Raw genomic sequence first — 14,537 nt, forward strand, 5'->3', positions numbered from 1 at the left:
AAATTTATAAAAGATAGACTAATGAAGATATCAAATTCCCAAGATTTTTATACAATTAAATTATTGTAAATAAATATTCCATTTCAGATGTCTTTCTTTCATCACTATTTCCACATCTTTATTTATCAATTAATTAGCAAATTAGCTAGTAATTAGCAAATTCAGGTTCTTCCAATAGTAAGATAGGTACTTACACTAAAATAAACTGATCTCAAAATAGTCAGTGGGTAAATTTACATAATCGAAACGGTAAACATTTAGACTACTTAATAGGATATACTACAATTTCGTATTGTGTTGAAATATTAATAATTAATTTCAAACAAATATTTTTCAATGATCAAGAAAGTTAAAAATGGATATAAGCGGTCAGCCGTTGGCAAAGGAACGACTATTTTAACGGCGAAACCTTTTGCGTTCGTTTTACGATCTTCGTATCGTATTGAGAAATGTGACTATTGTTTGCAAAGGTAATTGTAATTAAATACATACTTTATTATTTACATATCCCTTTCATTCACGTTCTCTTTCTACTGACAATATTATTTTTCATTCATTCGAAATACCGACAAATTATTGATATACTCTCCAATTTATTAATCAACCGAACTATCCTATTAAAATATGGAAAAGTTTTGTCCGCAGTATAATTCAGGATTCAGGTTATCTATTAAAAAAACCGGCCATCGTTTCATATGCTTTTATCTCTACATACAAATTCTTATAAATTATGTATAGAAATAATAACATATTCACGTTAAAATAAAACTCTTTCAACTAAGGAAACGGTTGTTTTAAGATGAATAAAAGTGAAAATCTGATTAAAAAAGGAACTGCAATTTTTACTGCTAAACCTTTTGCTTATGTTCTTAGTTCGAATCATAGGACTGATCGGTGCGATTATTGTTTCAAAAGGTACAACGTAATTATTTTGAAAAATCATGATAATAATGATTATTTCCTACTGTTTAGCATTTCATTCCTTTTTGCTCATACATTTACGTATCTCTATTTCGTTTTTTAATAAGGTTATAACAATAGCATTGATGATACATTTCTCTTAACAGAACGCGTATTTGGAGTTTCATTTATTTATTTCAGTGGAAAACTTCTTAAATGTTCTGCTTGTCATTGTACCTATTACTGTAATCGAACATGTCAAAGAGATTCTTGGCCAATACACAATGTAGAATGTGCAAATTTGAAAAGAGTTTCACCAAAAGTTGTGCCAGATGTGGCACGGCTTATGGCTCGTATAATAATAAAGTTAAATCAAGGTGGAGGTGAAGAAGTAGGATATTACAGTGAAACAGGTTACAGAAAATTTAAGGATTTAATGTCTCGTAAGTATTTTATAATATTTAAAAATATAAACAAGTATATCTTTTATTTACCTATATGTGTAATGTAACGATACATGTTTCGTTATCATGTTAGATTATTCTGATATAAAAAAGGATGAAAAAAGGTTGGAGCATTTTACATGTCTATGTGGAGTTTTAATTGAATTTCTTGGAGATCTACCTATGCCAAATTCTGTGGAATTAATGGGTATCTATGGTAGAATCTGTGTTAACTCTTTTAATATTTATGATCTGGATATGAATGGTATTGGTATTGGCATTTATCTGGGACCATCCATTTTGGATCATAGTTGTGCACCTAATGCTATAGCTAATTTTGAAGGAACTAATATAGTCATCAGGACAATAGAAGATATTCCTTGTTTAGATTGGTCTCAGGTAATGTTTTTATAATTTCTTTTTCTTATTGAGGACCTTTTGTTGACAAGAAACTGCTTCCTTGTATTACATTTTAAGTCAGACTATTTGTTTTTAGATTAGAATATCATATATAGATGTACTTAAGACAACACAGGATAGACGCGCGGAATTAAAAAACTCATACTACTTTTGGTGCGATTGTAAAAAATGTGAACAGCCAGAATCAATGGCAGAAGCTGCAGCATGTCCAAATAAATCTTGTACACATCCTTGTACTTCTCATATAAATGTTTGCCCAAAATGTAATACAAAATTCCCAGAAAATTTTAAAGAAATCTTTGATGAAGTATCTGATTTCACTGCTCATCATTTACAGAGTATGAAAAATATAGCATGTATCCTTCTTAAAAGTATTAGTTCAAAATAACAATTATTTGTTTCATTTTTATATTTTCATGTATGTTTCTTATTTAAAAATATCAGATCTAGATGTGTGCAAAGTATGTCTCAGAAAGCAGGAAAATGTTTTACATCCTCTTAACATGCAACATGTGCAAACTTTACAAGCAGCTTTTGACTCTGCTGTAAGTCTACAGCACTGGGAAGAAGCTGAGTCCTATGCTAAAAGACTCATTAATGGCTATTTGTAAGAAAAAAAATATTGTAAATTTATTTGATCATTAATTAACAAATAATATTACGTTTCCATGTTGTAGAATGTATTATGGGGAAATTCATCCTTTAACTGGAATATTGTACCTTATGACGGGAAAAATTCAACTGTATTTAGAAAAAGCAAAACAAGCTCTTGAGGTATTGAAAAAAGCAAATTCGATATTAATGATAACTCATGGAGAAAAACATACTTTGATACAAGAACATTTAAAACCCCTTCTGTATCAAGCAACTGTGGAAGGAGCTTAGTTAATCATAATATTTATTAGGATGTATGGAGAATTTGTAATTACGATAATAAATCATTTTAATATTTAAACAAATAATGCTAACCTTCTTTCGTGGCGGAAGATACTTTTTAAATTTGTAATGAACTAACGCATTATTTAAAAATACCGCTTCCAGTACTACCAACTACCAACTTTACGTTTGCTGCTGCAGCTACAGAAGAGTGGTTTACATTGTACAATAAAACAAGTAAATCTTATAATAAAGTCTAAACTTCCAAGTTCTCATTTTATGTATTTCGCAAAAATCATTGATGTTTTGTATGTCATAATAATAGATAGATAGTTACCGAAACAGGATACATGGTGAAGGAATAGTTGTATTATACATGCATATATACTACAATTGTATGTACATACATCTACACATGTAGACACAGTAGACAGCTGCCAAGTGACAGCTGCTTAAGTTTTGTTACGGTTCACGATTGTGAATAAATTTTTACTTTCTATAAAAAATTAAAAATAACATGTGGTAAGCAATTTATTTATTTTTCAATATATATATATATATATTTTTTCAATATATATATATATATTTTTTTTGTCTATAACAGTTTCGTATTTACTTTACTACATATACGTATGTATGCACCTATGAACGTGAATATGCTCCTTTGCATTTTTCAGAGTTTTTTAGTTAAGTCTTTCGAATTGTATGTATTTATCTATAAATTCTGAAGAGAAGACACAAAGTTCTCTGTTTTGATCTAAAAGATTATTTCTTTAATAGCATTAGTTCTTTAACAGTTACTTTGCAGAAACTTTGTGTCTTAAAAGATGTTTATGAACATGAGAACATATTTGACATTCTGTTCAATTCGATCAAAGTAAAATAATTTAATTTGCACATATTCCCTGTATTTAGATATTTAGTCCAACACTGTTAGGGAGAAAGATCTTTCCTTAAAACGTTACTAACTTGGACAAAAAACATATACAATGCTGTCTGCGTTTAAAAGATTAGCTGGAAAATCTGATGGAATTGGCAATGTATCTCCTAGACCGGCTCATCAATCTATGCCCACAACATTACAGAGAAAATTTGCCAAAGGTGTACAATATAATAGTAAGTTTGTATCATTGATATTTAATGAAGCTATAAAAAATAGATAAAACAAAAACAATTTTATTTGTAGTGAAAATTATCATAAAGGGTGACAGAAATGTGGGAAAGACTTGTTTGTTTCATAGACTTCAAGGTCAAAAGTTTATAGAAGAATATATACCAACAGAGGAAATACAAGTAACAAGTATTCAGTGGAATTATAAAGCTACAGATGATGTTGTTAAAGTTGAAGTTTGGGATGTTGTAGATAAGAGCAAACGTAGGAAAAAACTGGAAGGTCTAAAAATGGATAATTCGCCATCTGAAAATATTATTGAGGAGCCTGCATTAGATGCAGAGTTTCTTGATGTATATAAAGGGACCAATGGTGTTATCATCATAATGGATATTACAAAATCATGGACATTTGATTATGTACAAAGAGAGCTACCAAAAATACCAAGTCATATTCCAGTTATTGTTTTAGGAAATCATTGTGACATGGCGCATCATAGAACAATCACAGCGGATCATGTAACATATTTTATTGATTCATTACATGAAAGATCGGCGCAAGTAAATTTGTTGCTATTATTACTTATAACTGTCCGATGAAGCATGTTCGTAACATCCTATACCCTCTCATTTTTCACAGGTAAGATATGCAGAATCATCTATGAGAAATGGCTTTGGACTAAAACTTTTGCACAAATTCTTCAATCTTCCGTTTCTTCAATTGCAACGAGAAACATTGTTGAAGCAACTTAATACCAACGAAGAAGAAACGCGTTTGACAATTCAAGAACTTGATCTTTTTCAAGATAGCGATGACGCTGATTATAACAAATTTTTGGATAATCTCGTTAATAGAAGAAGAGCTATTGCTGATTCTATTTCTGCGAGTATTCTAGTCCCTAACGTTACATCTTCTCTAAGCAATCATCATATATCATCCTCTAATGGAAACACAAACATAAATGCTGAAGTTAGAAGATCAATTTCAATGCCTGGTCCTATAGGAGGCGGTACACCTATTCCAGTGAAAAATGTTGACTTGAAATCACCACCTAAGAAAGAAAATATTACGAGTACTACTACTTCAGAGAATCAAATAGGTCATGCTAAGAACACACAGCTTGCACCAACGTTATCCGTTATGCAGAACATTTCAAAAACAGACTCTAAAGTCACTGAATTTGTAAATGATGACCCTGACAGGAGAGACTCAGTCGATAAACCGCAATCGTTTATGTCGAAGATATTTGGTAATAAAAAGGAGGATGAAGTTAACAGTAGAATAATATATAATAATACCAATACAAACGGACCGTTAACTAGCGTTGAAGATTTCGTACCGGATGATGGTCTCATAGATCGATCGTTTCTAGAAGACAGTAGCCAAATTTCACCTCAGAAAGTATCACATGGGGAAGTAGATTCTGAAAGGTATGTCTAAAGTAATAAGACAAATGTAACAAATATATTTTAAATGCTTTACTTATTTCTAATTAATACATCTGTGTTAATAGCGACACTGAAACTGCGAATCCTTTGGTTGCCGGTTATGTGGATGATTTGTCATCAGCTGACGAAGCAACACCTCCCATTCAACCGAAATTGGCTGAAAATCCTCTATGTAAACAAAAACACAAACGTGAAAGTTTAACAAACATGGAAATCGATTCAAAAAAAACGCATCAAATTGCTAAACGTGATTCCGTTTCATCCATAGATCAAGAATTACGGATATCAAATAATTATGACATAAGTGAACAGCAAGAAATCAGTTCTGATACATCGGATAGTTGGCTTAGACGTGACTCTAAATGGAGACAGAGTCCTGAAGGCGGCGAAGATGTGAGCAGTAATAGTATGAGGAAAGATAGATTAGAGTTAAGTGATAAAAGTGTGGACGTTAGCGTAACGAGCTCGAATGTCCATCTAGAATTACTTGACAATACTAGTATTCGTCATATGAGCTCCGATGGTGGCAGTCCTGTGTTAAAAGAAAAGAAAAAGCATAAAGAAAAGGTATGTAGCAATGACAACGTTATTTAACGTTATTTAACGTAGTTTCATTGTCAGTTTTAAATGAAATTTGTTATAGTCGGAGGAGAAAGAAAAGAAAAAAAAAAAGAAATCTAAAGATAAAGAAAGAGACAAGGAGAAAAGTGAGAAATCAGAAAAAAAGAAAAGACGTTCGTTACATCGCTCGAAAGACGAAAACAAGGAACGCGATGAACTCGAAGAATTTCTCAATGCTACTATAACTAGAGTTGGAGTTGATGTTGCTTATGAAGCCATATAACGTTCAGTAAAAATCACATTACATTTAATTGGGGTTTCTAATTAATAACTTTGTATTCTGCAAAGATGTGCAGAATATCGTTTAATGTTAAATCTTCTGACACTGATGCTTGCTAAATACCTTTAAAGCAAGCAATACGTGATGCGTGAGTTCTGTTGTAATTCCTTACACATAATAAGATAATAACGTAAACTATAACAAAGAAATTTTTAGCAAAGTAAAAGTAATAAGTGTACGTCCTTAATTTTGAATAATGAACATTATTTATCAAATTATCATTCGACTTACATCTGGTAGAATGATTAGTGCGGAATCTCTATTGCATTTTTAACACGTTCGGCGTCCAGCGTATTTCGGGCTCCCACGGAAGTATACCCGTGGCATGTACAAGCGCCGGGCATGTTAAGATAATTTAATATCAAACGTATTACTTTGAAATTTTTCATTTAACAAACAGTTGAGAGATCGTTATTTTTTGTCATATATATGTATATATATATATACATATGTCATTGTAATATGATATATTATTGTTACAGTTTCATGTTAATAAATGTATATAAATAAATAAATACGAAATTGTCATATTACGCAATAATTTCTTAATCTAAAACGGTAAGAAATTTGAATTGATTACCCCTCCGAAAGCGAACGCCCTCTTTTGAAAGTATAACTACGTCGATAAAAGTATCGAAACCTGTTCAAAACGTGTGTGAATCTGTCGAGTATTGTTCAATGATATCGTGGTAATGCCGACATTTACGTTTGTCACACATTATGTTATATTGCTTGTAATAAAGAGATGTCGAGTATGAATCAGTGATAGAAGGCTTCAGAAACATGTCCCTGTATTTACGCAATTTTCAGAATAAATTTACATCTTTAGTTAATACACGAAAACAAGTAACAAAGGTTGACTATCATGTACCAAAACATGTTCAGTCGTTTCTGTTTTCAGAAAAGGTATATCATGATATTTGTTACGACAATTATTCATTTTTTAAGTTTAAGTATCATTTTCGCTTGATGATAACTAATACTTTTTTATTGCGAATTGTAACTGTTTTGTACTATCATAAAAAAATGTTGAAATAAGTTAACCTTCAAATACTTATATAATAGATATTATAATGCAATAACTTTATATATCGATATTTTCGAATTATTATTAAGTCTTTAGATTATTATCTGATTCTTTCCTTCTCATCTTCTGTTATATCAATATACATTTCCATAACTTTTATTGAATATACATCTATCTAAATAAATTATTGTAACAGTGATGTGACAGTTGTGAAATTTCAGCTTTTGGGTGCACAAACGTCGTCAAATGGAACAAATTATGATTTGATTACTAAACCGCCAAGGATATTGAATAAAAGATATAATTGGAATCCACAACGAATAATATGCTTACAGAAGCAAAGACAAAAAACTGTTAAAACATTAAATGGGATTAATTATAATATTGTACACAAAGCTATAGTAAAAAGTTGTACACAACGGCCAGAATTCTGCATAGATTCCAATAACTTTTACAAAGATAAAAACTCTTGTTTGTCTCATACAGAATTATTATCAATTCATAGGTCATTGGACACTAGTTTACTAAATTCTGGAGAACAAAGAATCTTTTACAGTGAAATATCTCCTAATGTGCAAAATGAAAATGTGAAACAGTCATCTGATGATCGTAAACCTACTGAAGAGCAACTACAACATGTATTTGACTGCCTTAGCAAAGATGTACAGTTCTTTTACGAATATTTATTTCTGAATGTATATAAATATGTTATTACTTATATATATACCTTTTTCTAGTTACCAATGCTATTCATCAGGACAATGAATTACTCAATATATACACAGGATATAATATTTATAAACAATATTAGAGGAATAACAACTACGTATGTACATTATTTAGAATGTTTCTTATTGTTATATCATTGAAATTATATAACACACATGGCTGACATTATTTTCAGGGGTCTTCTGAACTATATTAAACAAATAGCTTTCTTAAAAATAATAGGTCACTTAAAATTTGCTTACGTTAAATTAGATATTTTAAAGATAACTATGCACCCTGAAGATAATAGTATTAAAGTCCGTTGGCGAATAATAGGCATTACTGGTACAAACGTGTTTCTTTCATTTTGGAAATTTAGATTATGGAATTTTAAAGAATATTTGAATAATCGAGAGGCGTAAGTAAATTGAACCGCTTCTCACATAAGAGATTGATTTCTAATCTTTTTTCTATTATATAGGTGGTACGATGGTTTTTCTACATTTTACGTTAATAATGACGGTAAAGTGTTCAAACATGTCGTGGACAAGTTATTGCCTGATCAAGATGCACGTGAAAAAGTGAAGACCCCTATTGCAACAAAGTTAGCTGTATTTACTGCATTACTAGGACTAGATTCTTATAATTGTATTAAACTTACTAAAAAGTGAGATCTCAGTTAACTAAAAATAAAATAAAATAAACATTTTTATGGAAGTTTTTCAACTTACTGCACGAAGTAACGCGTGCATCAAAGCATGTTACCTATTTTGACGTTACAAATATATCCATAATATATAGTGGATATAAATATATCCACTGCACTTACAGATGCACGTATCCCGTCAATCTTTTTACGTAATAATAATGAACTCTATAATAGGATTATGACTAACAGTTTAGACATTAAAATTCTACATAGAAAGTAAAAAGGAAATTTTTATTTAACACGACAAATTTATGTATAAATGATCAATATATCCATTTTATTCAGCTGCATACAAGTCCTGTAAAAGATAGAACGATTTAGGAAAATATATCATTGTAAATAATAGAATAACAGAATACATAATTACCTAAGTAATCATCCATCAATGTTCCAATGGCAAACTAAAACGAAACGCGTGAGATTAATACTTAATGATACAAAGTAAAATGCAATATGCTTTGAATACTAACAATTCCTGTGGCATCAACCCTTGTGCCAACAATTTTTAATCTTATTTCGTCATCCGGTTGAATAATTACATCCTATAATCAATACTACTGCATAGAGTTATATTATTAAGATTCTATATTGAGACATCTATAAAAGTATATTTACCTCTTCCTTCGATTTGTAACAAGGTGGATTTACATTTGGACAAAATTGCATATCTGCTGGAATTGACTACAAGAGAATTGAATAATTTGTTAAATAAATTGTAGAACTGAAATTCAGCAGCTAAAACAGTGAAATGAATTCACTTACATGATGCGATATGAAACATGAAAGCGGTCCTATTTCAGCAAACATTCCCACCTAATAGAAGAAAATATTTGTTAGTATTGATATTTATATAAATGTATATTTAAGCGTACTACTACCTTGTTTACTTGTGTTACAATAGCATCTAACACTTCCCCTTTAAATGGTCTAAAAACAATGGCCTTGTATTTAACTGGATATACCACAAAACCTTGTCCTGGTTGTATGATCCCTGCTCCAATATTATCTATTGTCGTTACAGCCACTACAAAGCCATATCTGTATGTCAAAAAGGTTATTTAAATGATTTCGAATAAGTTGAATTTATTTCAATTAAAGTCATACGCTTACTTTCCTGTACAAGTACCTTCCACTTCAGTATACAGTTTTTGTTTCACAGTATCTAGCAATTGAGGACCAAAGTATCTGGGATGTAATAAAATTTCATGTTCCAATGATATCTATAAAATATAAAATTTATTCATTATATTACTTTGTCCCATTAACGTTATTAATTATGGATTTAAAAAGTCAAATTTATTGGTACTTCTTTAACTTTTGTGTAATTTAATAAACTTTTGATGTAACTTACATGATAAAACATAATGTTACAGTCAGTTATAGTATAATTCAATAGCAATAAACTGTTGACATAACAAGTGGTTAGAACTGGTTTGACTATTAGGTTATTTTTAAAGATTGAATTATAGTATATCAATTCTCGTACAAATTTCTTGCCGATACGTAGAAATTGTTAGTGTTTAGTGTTTAAACACTGCATATACACTGTCCTTTTATTTTGTTCGATTATTTCTTTATTTCATCAATATACAAAAGAAGAATGAAATGATTGGAAACGACGAAACTACATATACGATCACGATGCTCTATATGCGTAAGTACGTACATAAAACATACACATCATCACATGTCGGTGCCATCATTATTGTAAATTTTGCGAGAGCATAGAAAATAATACGGTTTACCGGTACTTGTGTCTATGTACCAATATATGTATTCTAATAACTGCTTTTAATTCATAACAGTTGCAAACTAAATTATTCGCTATCGTCATTTACAGAATTCAATTTTTGTTTAATTTCTGACGCTAATTTATATCCAAGTTCCGGTCTGCGATCTCTTCCTTCGACCATTGCTTTGACTTGATTCGAATTTACAATTACACCGCTACTAGCAATAACAGTGGCTTTCGTTTTTTCAATATCGACAAGATCTACACCTCTACTACAATCGTCAATAAGAATAGTTCGGTAACCGCTTTTAAGCGCGTCAACTGCTGTGGCTCCAACGCAAACATCATAAGCTAATCCACAGATATATATGTCCGTTACACCTTTTTCTTGCAGCTGCGAGGATAATGTTGTTTCTTGCATTTTCTTGTTATCCCAAAAGACAGAATACGAATCGACTTCTGGGTTAGTTCCTTTATATATTTTAATCGCGTTATCGACGATCTTTAGATCTTTGTGAAGTTCCGCACCCCAAGAGTCTTGAATGCAGTGACGCGGCCACAAACGTTGTTTTAACAACGGTGGCCCCCTAAACGTTACTGTGTCATAAACTTGTACAGTTTCCTTTGATATTCCACTATTTGGATCAATTTCTCTACATCAACATGTATATTAACAAAATTAATATGTATATTAACAAAATTCAAATGTATAGGTATAAATGTATTAGTTACCTGAGGTGTAAGTTATCAATGAAAGACACATGATCTATAGGATGCCAATCAAGGGAATAGAACACAACATCAAAATTTACAGTTTCTAGTAAACGATTAATTGGTTCAATTACTTCTGAACCATCATGCTGTGCAGCGCATTGTTTAATGTTTAAGGAGCCTGTTATGAAATCATTTTGTACATCTACTATCAAAAAAGCATTCTTTGGACGACAGCATATCTTAATCCAACGATTCCAACACATCTACAAAATTCCTACTATTATCCGTGAGAAATATAAAAAGATATATTCTTGCTGTTAAACATAGACTAATATGTAATGATACCTCAAATTCTTCTCTATCAATTTTTCCATCCCTTTTCCAATCAAATACAGAATATATTTCATTCAACTGATTCTCTTCAAGAGCATAAATTTTTCCACGGTCATTACGAAATAATGCACGACAAATTAGTTCAAATTCAGTGACAGATAAATATCCATCTCCATCTTTATCAAAAGCAGTAAAACATGCATCCATTTTCTTTCACTGTAACTACTTGTTTCTAGGTCTTTCGTTTAATCAATACTAACATTAGCAGCTGCTACTCACCATTATATACTACTTTTCATGGCTCTTTAAGGGGGTAATTGCTGAGAAAATACTGCAGTACACTTATATGTGTACAATCTGCTTGAATCTCACTGCAGTGCAGCATTAGTGTTAGTACTTATAATTGATACATAGATTGGAAAGTAATCAAACTACTCACGCAGTACAATTGATCGCTGTAATTTTCTACTATCTATATAAATGTTTAATAAATATTTACTACGAAATTCTTAAGATATTTTATTATTGTATTTTGGTTTAAAAATTTACAAATGAAATTATTATGACAAACAATCATTGTGCGAGTCTCTGATGAGTTAATAATGACACATCGATCATTGCTTCAGGTACTAATAAATCATTCACTTTGTACTTCATAGATTCTTCATAAGCATATGTGACAGAAGTATCTGTAAGTTGCATGTTACATTGTGCTAAAATTAAAATACAGTTACGTAATCGTGCACAAACTTCCCGATTTGCTCGAGGAATCCTTGATAAATCTTGAGTAAAACCACCTTCTGATCTATCAGTGTCTTGTCTACTAGCTCCAATCCATACATAACCATTATTTCCTAGTATTAAACTTGCACCATTTTCCAAATTATGAAAATGTGTTTTCTTCCGTTTTATAAGAGCAGGGGATACTTTTATCATTATACCTTGAGATAATTTGCCATATTTTAAGACCCTAGTGTGTAGCGAAAGTGAGCCATCTACAAAGGTACTTTGTACTTCTGCACAAATTAAATCTCCTTCTTGCAGGTATCTTCGCATAGTTTGCTCATCTTCTGCAGACCTTCTCCTCTAATGATTATTTAAAAAAAAAACGTTAATAATAAATTCCTTTTTCATTATAGAATTATAATATTAATTATAGTTATACTATACCAATTCTCCACCAGGTAAATTAACGCTAGATAATAAAAGCACAGAGTCAAGTTTCGAATTTGTATCAACTTTCCATCTTTTTTGTTGAACTTCAGTTATACGTCCAACAACAACGTCCCCTATTTCACCTTGATATCGTGCTTTCAACGGCTTTATTGAAATTAGTTTATTTACTTTTTCCAATACTCCAGCTACGGATGCTCGTAATGTGTTCTCGTCATCTACATAAGTTCCATGACCTCTAATAGAAATATTTATTTACGTCTAATATATAATTATATATTTTCTTATTCATTAGAAAAACTAACACTCGTTTCTACCTCAAAAAATCAGGTTGACTTGAAATTTCTTCACCTGGAGTGTATATTCGTGGTTGCAAATCTTCGTTTTTTATTAAATTTAAATCGACCCTGTTTACAGCTAAACGAATGTTGATAGGAGGATATTCATCCATCGTAATTAAGCAATTTAACGTTCATTTAATGTTAATAATGCACATGCTCCGATGAGACATTTAACCTTTCATAAATTATACGACAGATATATAGCCCAACGTATTTTTTCCCCTCCTACTGAATCCTGTGTTACAACTTCTTCGGAAGGTACATGTGGCGCAGTCAGTTCCATCGCGATCAGCTCAACGTAACCTCGCGCAAATTCAATCCATGCATATTTGAAAGAAAATTTCTTAATTATTTACCCATTCTTTATTCCTACTTCAACCACACATTACTCATAATTCGCCACTTCACACTAATTCACTGTTTCAGTGTCATTCGATCGCTTTACCACTACTTCGTTAACACTTTACCACTACCTACCTGCCACTCCACCCACACAACGCTTCTACTCTACCATGCTATTCTCATTTAAATAAAGCAGGCTTCGGAATTAACTGCTCTTTTCGGCCGATTTTCGAAGGCGACGCCTCCTTTCTCCCTCGCACGTCACTTCTCTCCGCGGCGGCCCTAGTGCTCGAAAGGGCTCAGGCGCGTGCCACAAAAATCGTGCGTGGCGCATTTGGGCGACGACACTTATATCAATAGATTTCCACATCACCCATGAGGTACTATTGTTGATGCGTTTTTGTTTTGTCAGTGGTATCCCCTGACGCGCGATTCTTGTGGCACGCGCCTGAGGCCTTCCGAGCACTAGGGCCGCCGCGGAGAGAAGTGACGTGCGAGGGAGAAAGGAGGCGTCGCCTTTGAAAATCGGCCGAAAAGAGCAGTTAATTCCGAAGCCTGAAATAAAGCATACATCTTTCAATACAACAAACAGCACTCCAGTCTACGCCGTTAAACGTCAAATGCCTTAATCTATGCACACATATGTTCAATAAGAAACTGAGGCTGATGCCATCTAGTGGCAATAGTCTGAACTAAATAGAAATTATATATTTCGTTCGGCACTGGGACTCTAGACGGCGCCACTTGTCAATTCCCATTTTCGCGAGCAGCCTTTTCGGTATTCACAAATGCCGCCATCTAGCGGTGAAAGTCCGAACCAAAACAAGAAATTTCATTTTTAGTTCCACCCTTTCGCCGCTAGATGGCGGCACTTGTCAATTCCCATTTTCGCGAGCAGCGTTTTCGGAATTGACAAGTGCCGCCATCTAGCGATAAAAGTTAGAACTAAAACTAGAAATTTTGTTTTTAGTTCGTGGTCCCTGCCGCTAGATGGCGTCACCTGTCAATTCTTATTTTCGCGAGGAGCCTTTTCCGAACTTACAGGTGGCTCCATCTAGCGGCTCGGGGCCGTACTAAAATTAAAATTTCTGATTTTAGTTGCACCTTTGTCCGCTAGATGGCGCCACCTGTCATTGCCCGTTTTCAGGAGGAGCATTTTAGGAATTCACAAGTGGCGCCATCTAGCGTCTTGGGGCGGAACTATAGTTGATGTTTCTTATTTTAGTTCTATCTTTGTCCGCTAGATGGCGCCAGCTGTGATTTCAAATCATTTTTTAGTTTTCAGATGTGTTGGAAACGGTACTTACCTAGCTTTCGCAGTGAATCTTTAAACAATTGCTTAATAAATAAATGTACATT

General features: G+C 32.3%; 5 protein-coding genes across 10 annotated transcripts; 3 read left to right on the plus strand and 2 right to left on the minus strand.

The window, feature by feature from the left end:
• Positions 1 to 45: 45 nt before the first annotated feature.
• Positions 46 to 2,928, plus strand: Smyd3 (SET and MYND domain containing, class 3). 4 transcript variants are annotated; one of them, XM_076376157.1, is made up of 6 exons: positions 46 to 470; positions 1,102 to 1,343; positions 1,438 to 1,742; positions 1,840 to 2,101; positions 2,208 to 2,370; positions 2,441 to 2,928. In XM_076376157.1, exons 1-6 carry the CDS (start codon positions 337 to 339, stop codon positions 2,646 to 2,648), a joined length of 1,314 nt encoding a protein of 437 aa, XP_076232272.1. In that variant the 5' UTR covers positions 46 to 336; the 3' UTR covers positions 2,649 to 2,928. The 4 variants fall into 4 exon arrangements, with proteins under 4 accessions (XP_076232272.1, XP_076232270.1, XP_076232271.1 ...); XM_076376155.1 differs by having other exon boundaries at positions 1,840 to 2,119; positions 2,441 to 2,924; XM_076376156.1 differs by having other exon boundaries at positions 333 to 915; positions 1,840 to 2,119; positions 2,441 to 2,925.
• A 114-nt stretch (positions 2,929 to 3,042) lies between these two features.
• On the plus strand, positions 3,043 to 6,655 carry LOC143177887 (rab-like protein 6). Its single transcript, XM_076376154.1, has 6 exons — positions 3,043 to 3,161; positions 3,555 to 3,755; positions 3,826 to 4,310; positions 4,390 to 5,180; positions 5,264 to 5,765; positions 5,842 to 6,655. Exons 2-6 carry the CDS (start codon positions 3,629 to 3,631, stop codon positions 6,040 to 6,042), a joined length of 2,106 nt encoding a protein of 701 aa, XP_076232269.1. The 5' UTR covers positions 3,043 to 3,161; positions 3,555 to 3,628; the 3' UTR covers positions 6,043 to 6,655.
• A 107-nt stretch (positions 6,656 to 6,762) lies between these two features.
• LOC143178621 (uncharacterized) lies at positions 6,763 to 8,551 on the plus strand. Its single transcript, XM_076377386.1, has 5 exons — positions 6,763 to 7,005; positions 7,348 to 7,788; positions 7,864 to 7,952; positions 8,031 to 8,252; positions 8,316 to 8,551. Exons 1-5 carry the CDS (start codon positions 6,883 to 6,885, stop codon positions 8,503 to 8,505), a joined length of 1,065 nt encoding a protein of 354 aa, XP_076233501.1. The 5' UTR covers positions 6,763 to 6,882; the 3' UTR covers positions 8,506 to 8,551.
• A 204-nt stretch (positions 8,552 to 8,755) lies between these two features.
• On the minus strand, positions 8,756 to 10,165 carry Rpb7 (DNA-directed RNA polymerase II subunit RPB7). 3 transcript variants are annotated; one of them, XM_076377390.1, is made up of 8 exons: positions 9,895 to 10,165; positions 9,670 to 9,763; positions 9,422 to 9,567; positions 9,306 to 9,356; positions 9,159 to 9,224; positions 9,014 to 9,085; positions 8,911 to 8,944; positions 8,756 to 8,841 (listed from the first exon to the last, which is right to left on the minus strand). In XM_076377390.1, exons 1-8 carry the CDS (start codon positions 9,904 to 9,906, stop codon positions 8,825 to 8,827), a joined length of 492 nt encoding a protein of 163 aa, XP_076233505.1. In that variant the 5' UTR covers positions 9,907 to 10,165; the 3' UTR covers positions 8,756 to 8,824. The 3 variants fall into 3 exon arrangements, with proteins under 3 accessions (XP_076233505.1, XP_076233504.1, XP_076233506.1); XM_076377389.1 differs by having other exon boundaries at positions 9,422 to 9,581; positions 9,654 to 9,763; positions 9,895 to 10,159; XM_076377391.1 differs by lacking the exon at positions 9,014 to 9,085 and having other exon boundaries at positions 9,422 to 9,581; positions 9,654 to 9,763; positions 9,895 to 10,164.
• Positions 10,166 to 10,268: 103 nt separating this feature from the next.
• On the minus strand, positions 10,269 to 13,340 carry Naam (Nicotinamide amidase). The gene is made up of 6 exons (XM_076377392.1): positions 12,813 to 13,340; positions 12,493 to 12,733; positions 11,932 to 12,408; positions 11,335 to 11,532; positions 11,008 to 11,252; positions 10,269 to 10,928 (listed from the first exon to the last, which is right to left on the minus strand). Exons 1-6 carry the CDS (start codon positions 12,944 to 12,946, stop codon positions 10,361 to 10,363), a joined length of 1,863 nt encoding a protein of 620 aa, XP_076233507.1. The 5' UTR covers positions 12,947 to 13,340; the 3' UTR covers positions 10,269 to 10,360.
• Positions 13,341 to 14,537: the final 1,197 nt, after the last annotated feature.

This window comes from Calliopsis andreniformis, chromosome 4 (assembly GCF_051401765.1).
Source record: "Calliopsis andreniformis isolate RMS-2024a chromosome 4, iyCalAndr_principal, whole genome shotgun sequence".
NCBI classification, from domain to species: domain Eukaryota; kingdom Metazoa; phylum Arthropoda; class Insecta; order Hymenoptera; family Andrenidae; genus Calliopsis; species Calliopsis andreniformis.